Source organism: Serpula lacrymans (assembly GCF_000218685.1).
Source record: "Serpula lacrymans var. lacrymans S7.9 unplaced genomic scaffold SERLAscaffold_16, whole genome shotgun sequence".
Classification (NCBI taxonomy): domain Eukaryota; kingdom Fungi; phylum Basidiomycota; class Agaricomycetes; order Boletales; family Serpulaceae; genus Serpula; species Serpula lacrymans.
Window position 1 is genome coordinate 654,201 of NW_006763305.1, and position 12,882 is coordinate 667,082.

Sequence of the window (12,882 nt, forward strand, 5' to 3'; positions counted from 1 at the left end):
GGATACTTCTTATGTAATAACAATTCGTATTTATTTACTCGGGTGCGCCCAACGCCGGATTGCAAAAATAATTATGTGAAATAAATGTCTCCTATAACGGAACCTTGAACGGAACTACAACCTTGCTGAACTCAGAATGGCCGAACAAAGGAGTGTTCCTACCATTGATGCCGGAGTAATAGCACATAATCGAAGAGTCAGTATCGCGTTCCTTTCCACTGGAAATACATGCCATCACATTTTACTAACAGCAGCATCATGATCTTTAGGAAGCTCAGCGGGATGGAGCGTTTGCTGGTCTGACGTCGGGTCTAGCAGGAGGCAAGTGCATCTACTGTCACCGTGTGCCTGGTAGCTATCGTCTGAATTGCCTCATATAACTTTCGCAGCGTTGTTGGGATCCAAGGTCATGGGCTTTGGCAGAAATAAAACAATAGTCTGTGGTATTTGTAAGTCGCATCTGTCCTTGTATCCTTCCTGAGACCAGTGCTTCAAGTTACCCCTTCTGAGATTCTATCTACATGGCCATATTGACCAACTTGTTATTTCCATGTAGTCACGGGAGCTCTTTCCGGTTATTACTTCACGCAAGCTTTCTTCTCGTCTAATGTATCCCGTTTGAAGCCCAGACAGAACAGTCACACCGATAGTATAGAATGAATCAGGCGCAGCAAAGGGGATACTTGGCTGCTGTGGGCCTTGCTACTCGTCAAAGTTTGGCTATCAGAGCCATGATCTTTAGATTCTATTTCTCCGACTAGTTTAGTCTATGACATGATACCAAAGTAGGCCCTGTCTGCTCCAGAATCTGGAAATCACATCCTTGTGCTTACAACCAAATCTAGGCGTGTTTATTAGGTCAGGGCACAGCGCATCATGCCGCTCTACTTGATGGTACTCCGACGTGCAACCAGGTCGATAGGTGATTCACAAATTGTCTCATAGACTGCCCATCTGCATCCTGTATTATTTTCCGCCCCACATTCTATGAACGGGGGTAGACTACATTGGGAATCACCAAATTCAGAATTTTGCACGCTGTACGTCGTGTATGTACAGCATGTGTATGTGAGATCCACCGGTGAGTGACGCGTTAAAATTCCATCAGTTTTCTCCGCAAGGGATTCTGTGGCGCTTCAACCTCACGTACGTTCCATACTATCGTGATAAGGCAACTGGACTCTCTAAACCTTCTCATATTTATATTCGCTAATTGCTAGGCCCTCGCCATTCTATCACCAACATCCACGCTGATATCGCGCATCTTGCTCGGGCTATTGCTATTTGCATTACAACCAGTGCTAAAGGCGGTTTTGGAGGCTCACTTGAGCTCTCTAGAACATTGATATATACTTTCAGGCTGCTTCTGATCGAATCGACCACATATCGTATTTTTGATTTCCTAACCCGTCCCGTTACTAAGACCCACCTAACAAGGTCGTAGCTTCGTAGCTAAGATCTTTTGGAACCGAAACCCTGTATGGTATTATATGTTGACGTGGCGCGCAGGTCCCAGGGGTTTAAATTTTCGGAATCATATAATTCTAAAGTTACTTCAGCGAGAACCTCTTTGGGGATACCGAATCCTTCTCTGTATGGACCACATTGAACCTCAATTCTGTGAAATGATGGCTGAGCGTGCGTCAACTATATAAGATACTGATCAACCGCGGATCCGGACTTGTGATTGTCAAACCAGCGCAAGCTTTTTTTGTTGAGGGAAGATGTCGATGCGGAAGTCGAAAAAAAAAATAATAAAAAAGGCTCCAGCCATAGCCCCATCAAATCATACGACGGTGGCACTAGTATCCTCAAGCGTAGTATTTCATCGGAACCTTGTGAATCTATATCGCATCATGATGTTACTAAGTTCAGCAGAGAGAAGTGAAGATTTGTTCTGATTTACGGTGGGATCGGGATTCCACACTCGTAGTAACCTGCGCTATAAATTTCTACACTATTTTGAACAGTATGTAAGATATGTGAATGGCCCCCTCAAAACCATCAAAACGTATAATGAATAATGCGGAAAAAGTACAACAATGAATGATGAGAGTCTATGCCAGTGAAATAACGTGATGCAGCGAGTGAAAGTGTGCGTATGGACGGTAATGAGACCGCATGCCAAAGGTGATTAAAAGAGGATAAATTGTTAACGTGAACAGAGAAGTAATGAATGTGTGCATTAACAAGAACTGTAATAATTATCGCCTGCAAGTATTCCAATTATAAGGATATACGGGAGATGCCCGTTGACTAGAAGGAGTGTAGAACTGTACACCGGGTGGACCAGCATTCGCAAATGGGGCCGAAGGAACGGCACTTTCTCTGAGAGGAGGAAGATGATGACGGCCATCTGATGGAGACTGCGTATAGACCGGTGGTGCGAATTTGCGAGACCAGACTGAATCGTGAAAGTGGGGCAAAGAGGCATGTGAAATGGTCATGTGGACTTCATGTGGACTAACAGACGCTGATTGAATATCCATCGGCATATACGCGGGAGGAGGAGGCTGATAATAAGTCAAAGGTGGTGGTGGTGGCTGATAACACCGCAATCTAGCCTTTCGTCGATGTTCTACTTCGCTATCTATTGAGGAACCTGCAAGTGAATAATAATAAAGATTCTGAAGTAGACGTGAGAATCATTAGACTGAAAACATAGAGGGCACTCGTACCTGAGGAACGTTCACAGGCCTCTCTGCGCGATAAGCAGCCACCAATGTATGGGGCATGGTATCCACTGGTGGTACAGGTGACACATGTGCCGAGTGGACAGTGCGTGCAGAATGTGGCGAATTAGAAGAAAGGGACATTTTCGCGAAGGACTGCAAAGACTCCAGTGGTGACGCAGAGTTAGCACCGCCAGAGTAACGCTGTTCGGGAATCTGTAGCGTCATACCGGTCGGGCGCTTCAAAGGCGGTAACTCGTGGAACGAAGCTGATGTTGGGGAAAACGCATCTGCAGCCGAACGCTTGGACCCTGGATGAGGCGTAGGTGAACAATCGGAAGTAGGTACAGTCACGTGATGATTCGACGAAAGAGTTCGAGCGTAAGTGAACGACTCAGTTGGAGAAGTCGAGCGAGCGCGATATGACGACGAGTGGCATCGCAGTCTATATGTTCGTGCGGGAGGAGCTGATGTGACCGGGTTTATCGTACGCGATGGCCTACAGCGTGCTCGTGATTTGCGCCATTGCCGACTATCCCTCTCTTTCGCCATCACCAAGCCTTTCAACAAATTCAACCAGGATTCGTAGGTCGAGTTGTCGACATACAGCCCGAAATCTATCCCAACTAAAAATTCCCTCTCCATCTTATTTATTTCTGTGAGTTCTATGCCCGACACCTCTGACCACGTTTTATTCGTATACGTGTTACTGTACACAAAGAATTAAATACAGTCACAAGAAGCGTGCGTGCAACTTACTCGTCAAGAAATTTATTAGCCATCATGAGAGCGGCGACGGCTATGCGGAATTCACTACCAGCAAGTCCGGCGGTGAAACGATTTCGTTCCTTGAGGCGATATATGTAGTGTAGAGACAGAACGATTACAGACTGGCTGACTTGAGTTGTCTCGAGCACTTTTTGCATGAACTGTATAAACGTCGTAGAGGCAGTGAATTGAAGGGCGGAAGTGGGGGAAGGTGTTTCAGGAGAGTACGGAGGAGATGGAGTCTGCAATGACGTCGAACGAAGTCGCTGCGAAGTCCCCGACAAAGATGTTGAGAACCACAGGTAACATATCATTTCACAGGTCTTCTCCGCGATGAAATGGGCCGACCGCTTGAGCGAAAAATCAGACCAGTCAATGAGATGAGGAGCATCCTCGCGCATTAGAGGTTTCTGCAGAAATGGTTGATCCAAGGTAGAATCTTCACTCATCCGGTCTGGCGAGTGGTAGACCATCTCACTGGTAGGAATGGACTTTATCCAGGTGGACGCGTCTTGGGTTAGTGGTGGCGTCACTGCAAGTTAGCTTTAACATGAAGAAGCCAAGTGTAGAAGTGTTTGAGATACGTACAAGGAGCCATTGCCGAAAGCTGGCGATCAAAGTGAGTTATAGGAGGTAGGGAAGTGACTTGGGACTGAGGTGTGAGTCTTTGTAAGGCGGAAGTCATGGGAGGGGTTAGGAGGTTTGCTGGGTTTGGGGGGCGCCATGAAGACCAAGTTGCAAGGAGCTCAGCGGGGAGGGAGGGGAGGGTTGTGCGCATGGTGCAGGAGGAGGGCGTTCGAGGTAAGGACGGAGGAGTGTAAAGAGCCATTTGACCGAATGTTTTTCAAAGTAGGGAAAGGCAATAGATGAACATAATGATATATAAAAAGGTAAAGACCTCGATAGGATTCCATGGAGGAGTAAAAATTGAAGACGTGGATGGATATTCCGCTTAGAGACAAACAGGGGATACGGTCAAGCAGCCGCGATTGTAAGGGTTGGTGGTGGAATTGGAAGACACAGCGCCTTCAGTCCCGCTTCGTAGGCGTACTGCTCGCGCTGCGTAGATCTTAGACATTTTTTTGCTAAGATTGACTACGTTCCTCTGATCTCTAAAACTTAGCAACTCACATGGCCACTGGGGACTTTCCAGGGATTCCCCATAGCCTTACCCTTATCCGACTGCCTTTCCTGGGTTATGCTAACTGTTTATCGCTCTCCCACGCCACCGGGTTTCCTTTCCAAGGCCCAGGTTGGCTTCCTCCAACGAATCTCGGGTCGCAGTCTGCCTGTCAATGTTCACTGTCGCGTTACCGCTGCCTTCCAACATCCCTTTTCGTCTACCGCTACTTCCGCTTGTAGACTCTGACCGCATGTGCGCTCGTCAGCTCACTCTCCATTTTCTCTTCCGCCAGTAATAATAAGTCCATAGAGCCCGAGTCACATACTTACTCTTCCAGTTCAAACATGTCCTAAAAAATGTCATCAATCCAGAACGCCAGGCTCATCCTATCAACAAGATGAAATTTGCCTTTTATGATTTTCTTCTGATTGTTTCCTCCCTCCTCTTCGCAACATGCTCATTCGGCAGTTCACCTTTGCTCGATACTCCTCCTGATACTTCACATATAACAATGTCTCTCTCGTGTGTGAGATAAGACGGCAGTGCCGATACCTGTATCCTATCAGTGTGGTGGCACTGCCCTCACATGGTCTCTGCTCTACGGGGTTCTGGAAGATTTCTGAGCGGGATCAGCTTATTGAAATCCAGCCAGGATCAAACTTTGAAAATTTGTCTGCAAATTATTTATTTGCTAAGGGATCTCGGTAATTGTTCCCAAAACGGACACTCCTTTGACAGATTTTGATGCGGCCACTTTGCAAAAACTCAGAACGCCGTGACAAAAGCACAGTGACAAACGCGTGACGACAGCCCTTTACCGTCATAAATTATGCGCACCTGCTAAGTCCACGTGGACTCGGAGACTCGCAGGCCTACCATTAGCCGCCTGTACCTTGGCCAATAGGCAGAGATGATGATATGTTCGAATGGGAACGAGGAGGCCTACACAGTTCAGCTGCCGTTCCTCACCCATCCACTCCGATATCGACGGCAAAAAAATCGGACCAGAAGAGAATTACGGCCAAGACAGGACTTGATATGTCCAACTTGAAGGGTGTTTAATTGTAAGTTGCCCAATTTACAACTGAAAAATGTCGATAGATACTTAGAATAGGTTGCCGTTTATGGATCGACTGCCACTCCGAGCATGAGGCTACACGTAAAAGTAAAGTCCGTGGTCTGTCTTTCCGCTTGCTCCGTATTTGCCAGGAAGAAGCTTGGCGCTCAAGCGGAGTATAATGACTGCATTGGTACGGAACTAGCCTTCCGTGACCTGTCTCATGCTAAGGGGGATGGCGCAATCACGAATAAGAACATGTTTCGCAGTGGTCTGCACTCCGCCGCCGCCATCATCGACCTTGGAAAGTTCAAGTAAAGTAGTGAATTGGTCTTCTTTTGACACGATCAGGTAAGTTGCACACTCAAAGTTTGCAGTGAGGTCTCACGTACTTTTATTTACATCCGTTCGTGGCTCTTCACTTGATTCGCAATGTACGTGTCGTATCACATTTGGTAGCAGTGAGTGATAACTTTCAAGTCAAATGGGTACCCAGCGGTGATGAGCCAAAGGTATGAACTTTCACAGCTATTCCTGAACTATTTTTTGCCAGTGGGTTTCATGGTTGCCGTTTGGGTATGTGAGTTTCTACTTAGCACATAGTAGGTAGTATCAAAAGGTCATCAAAAGTTCCCTCGCTGTCGTGACTAATCACAGAGGATGAATGGTGCGTAATACCAGGATCATCGACGAATTATACTATTATTATTGATTATCTACAGGCTCGTGCTTGTCGCACCTATAGTTCCTCCTTTGACATCGCCCGAACGGAAAGGAGCAGCAGGTGAGATATTTTCGCGAGGTACTTGTGGGCATCTTAACTATACTAAGCTACTACTGCTTGCTGGGTTTGGTTATCTCGGGTGAGTAGCAGCAACACTGTTGCGGAGGCTTCTTATGTGGTTGATGCGGCGGCAGATGCAGTATCCCTGGGTTACAGCTATAACGGATGCGCAACAGCGCTGAGCGCTGAGCCACTAAGTCCGTAGCATAAGTTACGAGCTGACCGCAAGGAACTTCCTCAACAAGCCCTGATTTTGATAGCAAGCACCATACCATACTGTAAGTACTTGATAGTGACCCGATTCTCCCGCTTCTGTATTCGGCTACACAGCACACTGTCGTGTCCGACAGTATTGATGCTGACAGGGTGTGCAATGCCAAGGGCTCGGTCCTTTAAGGCAATCGAAGGCAACCTCGGCACATATACATCCATTTTGCGTGTACGTATCTCATTAGCGCCCTGTTGTGTTCATTATATCCTGAGGATTTTAGGTCACTAGCAATGATCTAAAATACCAACACCGCGTCCTAGGACTTCCGAGCACCCCAAACCACGGACTGATAAGGTTTCAAATGATCTATGTCAGGTGTCACGTACTATGAAGTTCCACTGCTGGGACAGTCCTTGTGTCAAGCGTGTCATACATTGAGAAAGTTAATCGCAGATGCGGCTGACCTGATCCATTATTCCTGTCAAGGCGGAGTAATTACCGTACCGTGCTGCACCGTCCCCATTCTCCACTCTTCAACTTGTTCGATTTTCAGCATTGTATACCGTGCTTCTCACAGGCCACGGCGATCACAAATATCAGAGTATAATAGATCCGTTCATACTTTGGCAGAATTCAAACGCAACCGAATTCTCCTTGGAATGCTACTTGTTGTGAACACAATACCATGGGATGGTCCAAGGTTTTAAAGGCACAGAAAGTGTGAGGCTGCTTGATATGAAACCTTGCACCCGAAGCTGACAAGCCGCCGATAGAGTGCGACCTGTGGCAAAATAGAAGAAAAACCCTTTTTGTGTCTGTCAGTGCTGGTAGCTCGTGGACCATTTTGAAACAGTAACTGTCCTGTCGTATATTTGACATACGAATGATGCAGAGAATGTGGTGGTGACCGTTCTGAGGACCTAAGACCGCCTGAAATTGCTGTCTGGGTTTCATATTGTTATCGCCAACATTCGGGCCTTGAAAATAATATTCTAACAAGACGTTTGCTTGATGCGGCCGTCGTAACAAGAATTGAAAACAAATCATCGAATTATCTTGGGCGGGCGTCCCGTTATGGATGGTGACGTCAATGATCATCGAGCAGCCGTCGTCCAAAATGTCGCTGTGCCTAGGAGAACACAGCCACATTATATTGTTTGGGGTAAACTTGCTTTTCTAGGTCTCCGGCCGTACCTGCCATCTTTCATTGCCCCAGCCTTGACAGTGGCTGATAATCATGCTTGTTGGAAGACCTCAAGGTTTCTTGCAAGAGCGTTTGATTGGGTATGCCGGTTGCCACTATGCACTCTGCTATGCCCTATTTAGTAAGATTGGTAGTAAAATGTAACTCCCGAAGCTGAAGTAATTTCAGAAAATACGTGGAAATTGAAATTTGGCTAAAAGTTACGCCGGATTGGGTACGATAAGCTGCACGGTGATAGGTACGAAAGCAAAAATGGAAGCCGCGAAAGTAAACAAAAAAGAGGTTATAAAGAGGGCATACCAGTACAAATGTTGTGCCCATGTCTACCGAGCCGGACCAGTCCAATTGAAACCCGTGGTGTCTCCGGTTCGAATGTGAAGGGCAGTAGTGACTGAGTCAGTGACTTCATTGTACAAGGCCCTGGCTCCTAACACACCTTCAACGTGCGCCCGCAGTCAAAGAACCCTTGGATAAATGGAAGTTGGTCAGACCGAAATCAGATCAGACCGTAAGCGAAACGAATACGACCTTGTGGTTAAAAACCTTGAGGGGACGCGGGTGTAAGATTAGCGGCTCAGTCTCATGCACCTGGCACCCCAGAAAATGGCCGTAATCGATGCGGCAAGCCAATAGGCCAGGAGAAAATCTTAAGCACGTTTCTGAAGTTGATAGTCCAGACACATCGGAGAGCTTGCCGTGCCTCCGTTACCCCGGTCTTCTCATGGATATACAGCCCCTTATGGAAATTTATGGTGCCGCATCTCTCAGATTGAACCCCGGATGCGACAGGCAAAAAAGTTAACTGAATTTCACATCGATCTTTGCAACAACGCGGGCCAACTTGCGGGGCTACTTAACGAGCCTGGCGGTTGCCAGACCAGTTCGCAAGCAAGGCATTTTGTTGGATAGTTCGTGGCGCTAATACCTTTTCGTTGTGACTTCCTAAAAAGAGACTGCTGCTGAGCCCGTCATGATCACACATGGAACGCGCACCATATTAAGCTCAGACCAATGGTATCTGAATTGTCGGTACTGGCCACGCTAGGACCGCATTGCCTCGAGGCTTGAGGCTGAAAGGGATATGGTGGTGCAATCTCTGAGTAAAATCAGTCAGTAATATATCATGCACGTAAGTGCTGTATTCCCAGAAGAAACATTGCTGTCTCCTGTGCTTCAAGTGATCGTGGCTGAATGCTCACCATTCCGATTTAGTAATGCAGACGAACCGAACCAAGCGTTAAGATGAAGATGAAGGCGGTTCGGCTTTCGAGGAAAGACCCGCTGTGATGTCGGACCTGCGATGGTGAGTATCTTATCACCTTGTTCAGGAACTATGATCCCCGTATCGAAAAAGCCACGCAACCAAGTCTACCAAGTGACTTACTTGAAACGCTTTCGGCATATTAAGTAATTTTCCAGAGTGTTCCGAGCGGTGCTAGTGCCATGGGACACTAGCGCATTACTACTACAATTTTAGTCCGAGGATAACTTAGACTTTGTTCGCATATGAGCGCGGCGCAGCTACTGTGTCCAAAAGAGATTATAGAACTTTGCCGTGCCCAGAGTGGTGTAACCAGGGCTGATGCGGCAGATACATAGTGAGGGTCAAAAATCTGTCGTCAGGTTATGAGATAAACAAGATATAGTAGAAAGTAGACGAAGCCATACGTCCACAGGCTAGGTCTGACATGTAGTACCTGTCTGACCAGAACAGCTTGCCAGGGGCCTGAACGGAAGTCCAGACCAGTAGTAGCCGGCTGATATGGCCGATACTGTATATTGTTATCTCGATGTGCCATTGAAGCGACGATCTGGGGATATACGCCAACACGGACATGAACGATGAGTGTGATATTTTGAGCCTCACCGTCACCATCCAACGACGTGATACTTCGAGTACAAAGACCCGAGGCTGATTACAGGCCCAGAAGCAAACCCTACCAAAGGGAAAATGTCATTGAAGCCCCTTTCGGTAACATATATATTTTCATACCGCTGCTATCCGTAGTAGAAGTTTGTGAACACAAGGTTCGTTATCCTGGCGGAAATATAAATCGAGCGAGACCGTCACATCACTGATCAGCAGCCTATGATAGGCTTACAGCAATGATATTAATGGCAAAAACCATCTTCTATGCATTTGTCATCTGGCATTGCAGGGGGCTAAACCAATGAACCCCTCGGCGTCCTGTGACAATACATGATATATCTGAACAATGGAACCACAACTCCATTTAGTAGTAGAACTGGCCATTGATGTCGATATTAAAGAACTCACCTTAAACAAAAAGCATTTAAAGTATGCAAAACGAGTTTCTCAGGCAACAGAAATATTGTAACACCGTGACATCGTGCTTCGCAAGCCTGGTACAGTTTAGCCGTCTGCACAATACATATATAGGTTAATTCGGAGGCGATATGAGAAACAGGCAGTCACGTCCTTGGTGCAATAGTCTCAGAGTGGAAGCTATATTTCCAAGTCCCGTGGATACCATTGCCCAGTATTTCACCCAAGTTGATGATGTGGCGTATTATGTGAGCTCCAAGTACAACCGTAACTTCTCGAAGCCGAGAAGAAAAGTACAGGGCCGATATTGAACTGTGCGTGACAGACCTATAGATCATTAGCCTGGGATAACGTTTGATACCAGGCGAAAGCCCGGACTGCGAGGGGTGCTTCTGTCCAATACAGGTAATTGTGGCACGATGCGTACGAGGGTTCCGGTTATTTCGCAGGCTCATTTCCAGGTGCAAGCCAACACAGCGAATCGAACATGTTCCAGAACTTATTTGATACGGAAAGGTTTCATAGCGGGTAGCTATATAGGAGTCAAAGGCCTATCTGTCATAACAGCCTCCGCAGAACTAGCCTTCTAAGACAAACAATGCTGCCATCTTCTGCATGTCATGATGGGGTGATATGAATGCCTTGTAATATTATTCTGGAAGCCATCAGCAGAAATTATGACAGCAGTAATACCCAGACTGTACTATACCTCAAAGAGACCCACGTCGACCCATTCGAATTCGCGCAAGTAACACTGCCATATTTTCCACTGGTCACGCCAACTTACAGCAAATAAGCAAAGTTTGAAGGAGATAATGTAAAGCGGATATCATCCAGAGTGTTTGAGCGTTGTGGCATCCGAACAGTAAGAAGGAATAGCAGGCACATCGACTTTTGCAAAAAAAAAAAAATAGAAAAAAAAAATAGTGCTGCAATGAGTGTCAAATACCAGGCATTGGGCAGAAGGTAATCATCAGCACAACGAGTGCCAACAATGATTGCGGTGAAATGACGAAAATACGACAACGGTCCAAATGGATGGCTTTGAAGGAAGATACTTCGTTATACCACTCTGACCAGCTTGACAGCATCAAAAAGAAGCGGCTCACTTTAAATGACGACTATATACCATGTTACTACGCGATTTCTGGTACGTCCTGTAGATTTACCGTTCTTCCATTTGGCAATGCAAGAATTCCTCGAGCGCTGTTACTTCGCCTACTTTGAATGCTCTGCCATGGGCATTGGGACATTGGCGCCGTTGGGAAATTTTGGCCACCTCCGCCGATACGCAGTGCTCGAACCATGAGTAAACGCGCTACATCTCACTCACTGTCCTCCTCCCGATACCAGCACTCAGGATGTAGACACCACAATGGTTCAGCTGTCAACACGTCGGTACACAAACCAGCTTATACGCACTGGCAAGTACCATCTAGTCAAGCATGTTTTAGTGGTACTTCTCATATCAAATTATAAACACATGATGTTCACCGAGTAATGAGCTGATAATCTAGACTCAACGACATAAGCCGCCAGGGACAACTTCACGGCACGATGTAACCCTATTGAGAAGAGTAAGGATGGCATCGAGGGGGGTAGTGAGTCTGGTCCTTAACCAGAAGAGTGAAGTAGGGGCCTAGAGCAATATCAAGCCTGAACGAGCCAGTCGGAGCATTTGATGCTACCAATTCCTCTGTCGAAACCGTTCCTTCTGCCGCCCATCCTGCCATAATCATCCGCCGCGTTTCTTGCGCAATAGCCTGCCCTGTGTCACGGTACACGGAACGACCACCAGCCCTATAAAGACGGTCATGCTTTGTATCATAATCCCTAGTCTTCTAACCCAACTCACCTTGCTCATATTCAGCTCACAATGTCCAAGCCATCTGCCGGTACCTATGTCATCTACAATAGAGTGCTCGACGCTTCTGGTCGCAAACTCGCCATCACCTACAATGGTGAGGGCAACTATGCGACCGCGACCCCGCTGTCTAACGGGGACCTGCAAAAAGTGAGCACCGCTGTAGCCCTGTTGAGGGCTAACCAACTCATTTCGGAACCCATTTTTAGTGGATAATCAGAGACTTCGACCCCCAGACTCAATCCGTTACTCCAGCAACCAACAGTGGCCTGCAAGCTGGATGGGGTAGCGAAGGTGTTGAGGTCCTTCCAGCAGGGAACTATGTGTGGACCATTAGGTCCAGCGACAGTGGATATACGTGAGTCTCATGAGTCATTTCAAACGCATACAGGCAGAATTTACTCACATTTCGGCCGCACAGTATCAAAGACGGTGGCGTGACTGTTAACTGGGGACTCGGCACCGCGGTTGAAGGCCAGAAGGCATGTTCTACCCTTGATTTCACTGCAGCTTTGCTAATGGCTGAGATACATCGAACAGATTGCTATCGGCAGTGACACTGGCAACGAAAAACAGAGGTGGATCCTTGAACGCGTCTAATATGTGAAATCGCTGGAAAAGACGCTCGAAATTTTGAATACTGCTGTAAGATGATGTACATGTACACACCCAAGTGAAATGTTTTCTCGAATGTGAATGGTCGTATAACTGCAGGAGTGGATTGCCTACAATATTCAACCTATAAGAGCTCGAACACTGAGGCCAACAAATCAAACAACATGCATTCGCAGCTCGATAGTCTTCAGCTATTCCATGTTTTTTCCTGCAGAGGTAAATATCGGTAACTGGGACCAGAAGATGGGAAAAAGCTAAGATTCAGTAAGAAAGCCAAAACAGCAAGTCTGAGTTTCC

The 12,882-nt window shown here is 46.8% G+C and overlaps 6 protein-coding genes across 6 annotated transcripts; 2 read left to right on the forward strand and 4 right to left on the reverse strand.

The window, feature by feature from the left end:
- Window positions 1–105: 105 nt before the first annotated feature.
- Window positions 106–1,274, forward strand: SERLADRAFT_479250 (uncharacterized protein; the record flags this gene model as incomplete). Its single annotated transcript, XM_007323694.1, has 6 exons — window positions 106–196; window positions 270–321; window positions 390–449; window positions 557–785; window positions 846–1,146; window positions 1,221–1,274. The coding sequence occupies 4 exons, from the start codon at window positions 137–139 to the stop codon at window positions 658–660; spliced, it is 276 nt and encodes a 91-aa protein (XP_007323756.1).
- A 607-nt stretch (window positions 1,275–1,881) lies between these two features.
- SERLADRAFT_479252 (uncharacterized protein) lies at window positions 1,882–4,291 on the reverse strand (the record flags this gene model as incomplete). The annotated part of the gene is made up of 4 exons (XM_007323695.1): window positions 1,882–2,627; window positions 2,679–3,381; window positions 3,432–3,972; window positions 4,029–4,291. The coding sequence occupies 4 exons, from the start codon at window positions 4,267–4,269 to the stop codon at window positions 2,205–2,207; spliced, it is 1,908 nt and encodes a 635-aa protein (XP_007323757.1).
- Window positions 4,292–6,454: 2,163 nt separating this feature from the next.
- SERLADRAFT_479255 (uncharacterized protein) lies at window positions 6,455–7,237 on the reverse strand (the record flags this gene model as incomplete). Its single annotated transcript, XM_007323696.2, has 1 exon — window positions 6,455–7,237. One exon carries the CDS (start codon window positions 6,677–6,679, stop codon window positions 6,455–6,457), a length of 225 nt encoding a protein of 74 aa, XP_007323758.1.
- Window positions 7,238–9,206: 1,969 nt separating this feature from the next.
- On the reverse strand, window positions 9,207–10,121 carry SERLADRAFT_479258 (uncharacterized protein; the record flags this gene model as incomplete). The annotated part of the gene is made up of 5 exons (XM_007323697.1): window positions 9,207–9,431; window positions 9,488–9,756; window positions 9,813–9,857; window positions 9,922–10,028; window positions 10,098–10,121. 2 exons carry the CDS (start codon window positions 9,693–9,695, stop codon window positions 9,271–9,273), a joined length of 369 nt encoding a protein of 122 aa, XP_007323759.1.
- A 1,175-nt stretch (window positions 10,122–11,296) lies between these two features.
- SERLADRAFT_402187 (uncharacterized protein) lies at window positions 11,297–11,862 on the reverse strand (the record flags this gene model as incomplete). Its single annotated transcript, XM_007323698.1, has 2 exons — window positions 11,297–11,541; window positions 11,601–11,862. One exon carries the CDS (start codon window positions 11,837–11,839, stop codon window positions 11,672–11,674), a length of 168 nt encoding a protein of 55 aa, XP_007323760.1.
- Window positions 11,863–11,941: 79 nt separating this feature from the next.
- SERLADRAFT_402189 (uncharacterized protein) lies at window positions 11,942–12,680 on the forward strand (the record flags this gene model as incomplete). Its single annotated transcript, XM_007323699.1, has 4 exons — window positions 11,942–12,120; window positions 12,180–12,328; window positions 12,392–12,452; window positions 12,511–12,680. 4 exons carry the CDS (start codon window positions 11,983–11,985, stop codon window positions 12,568–12,570), a joined length of 408 nt encoding a protein of 135 aa, XP_007323761.1.
- Window positions 12,681–12,882: the final 202 nt, after the last annotated feature.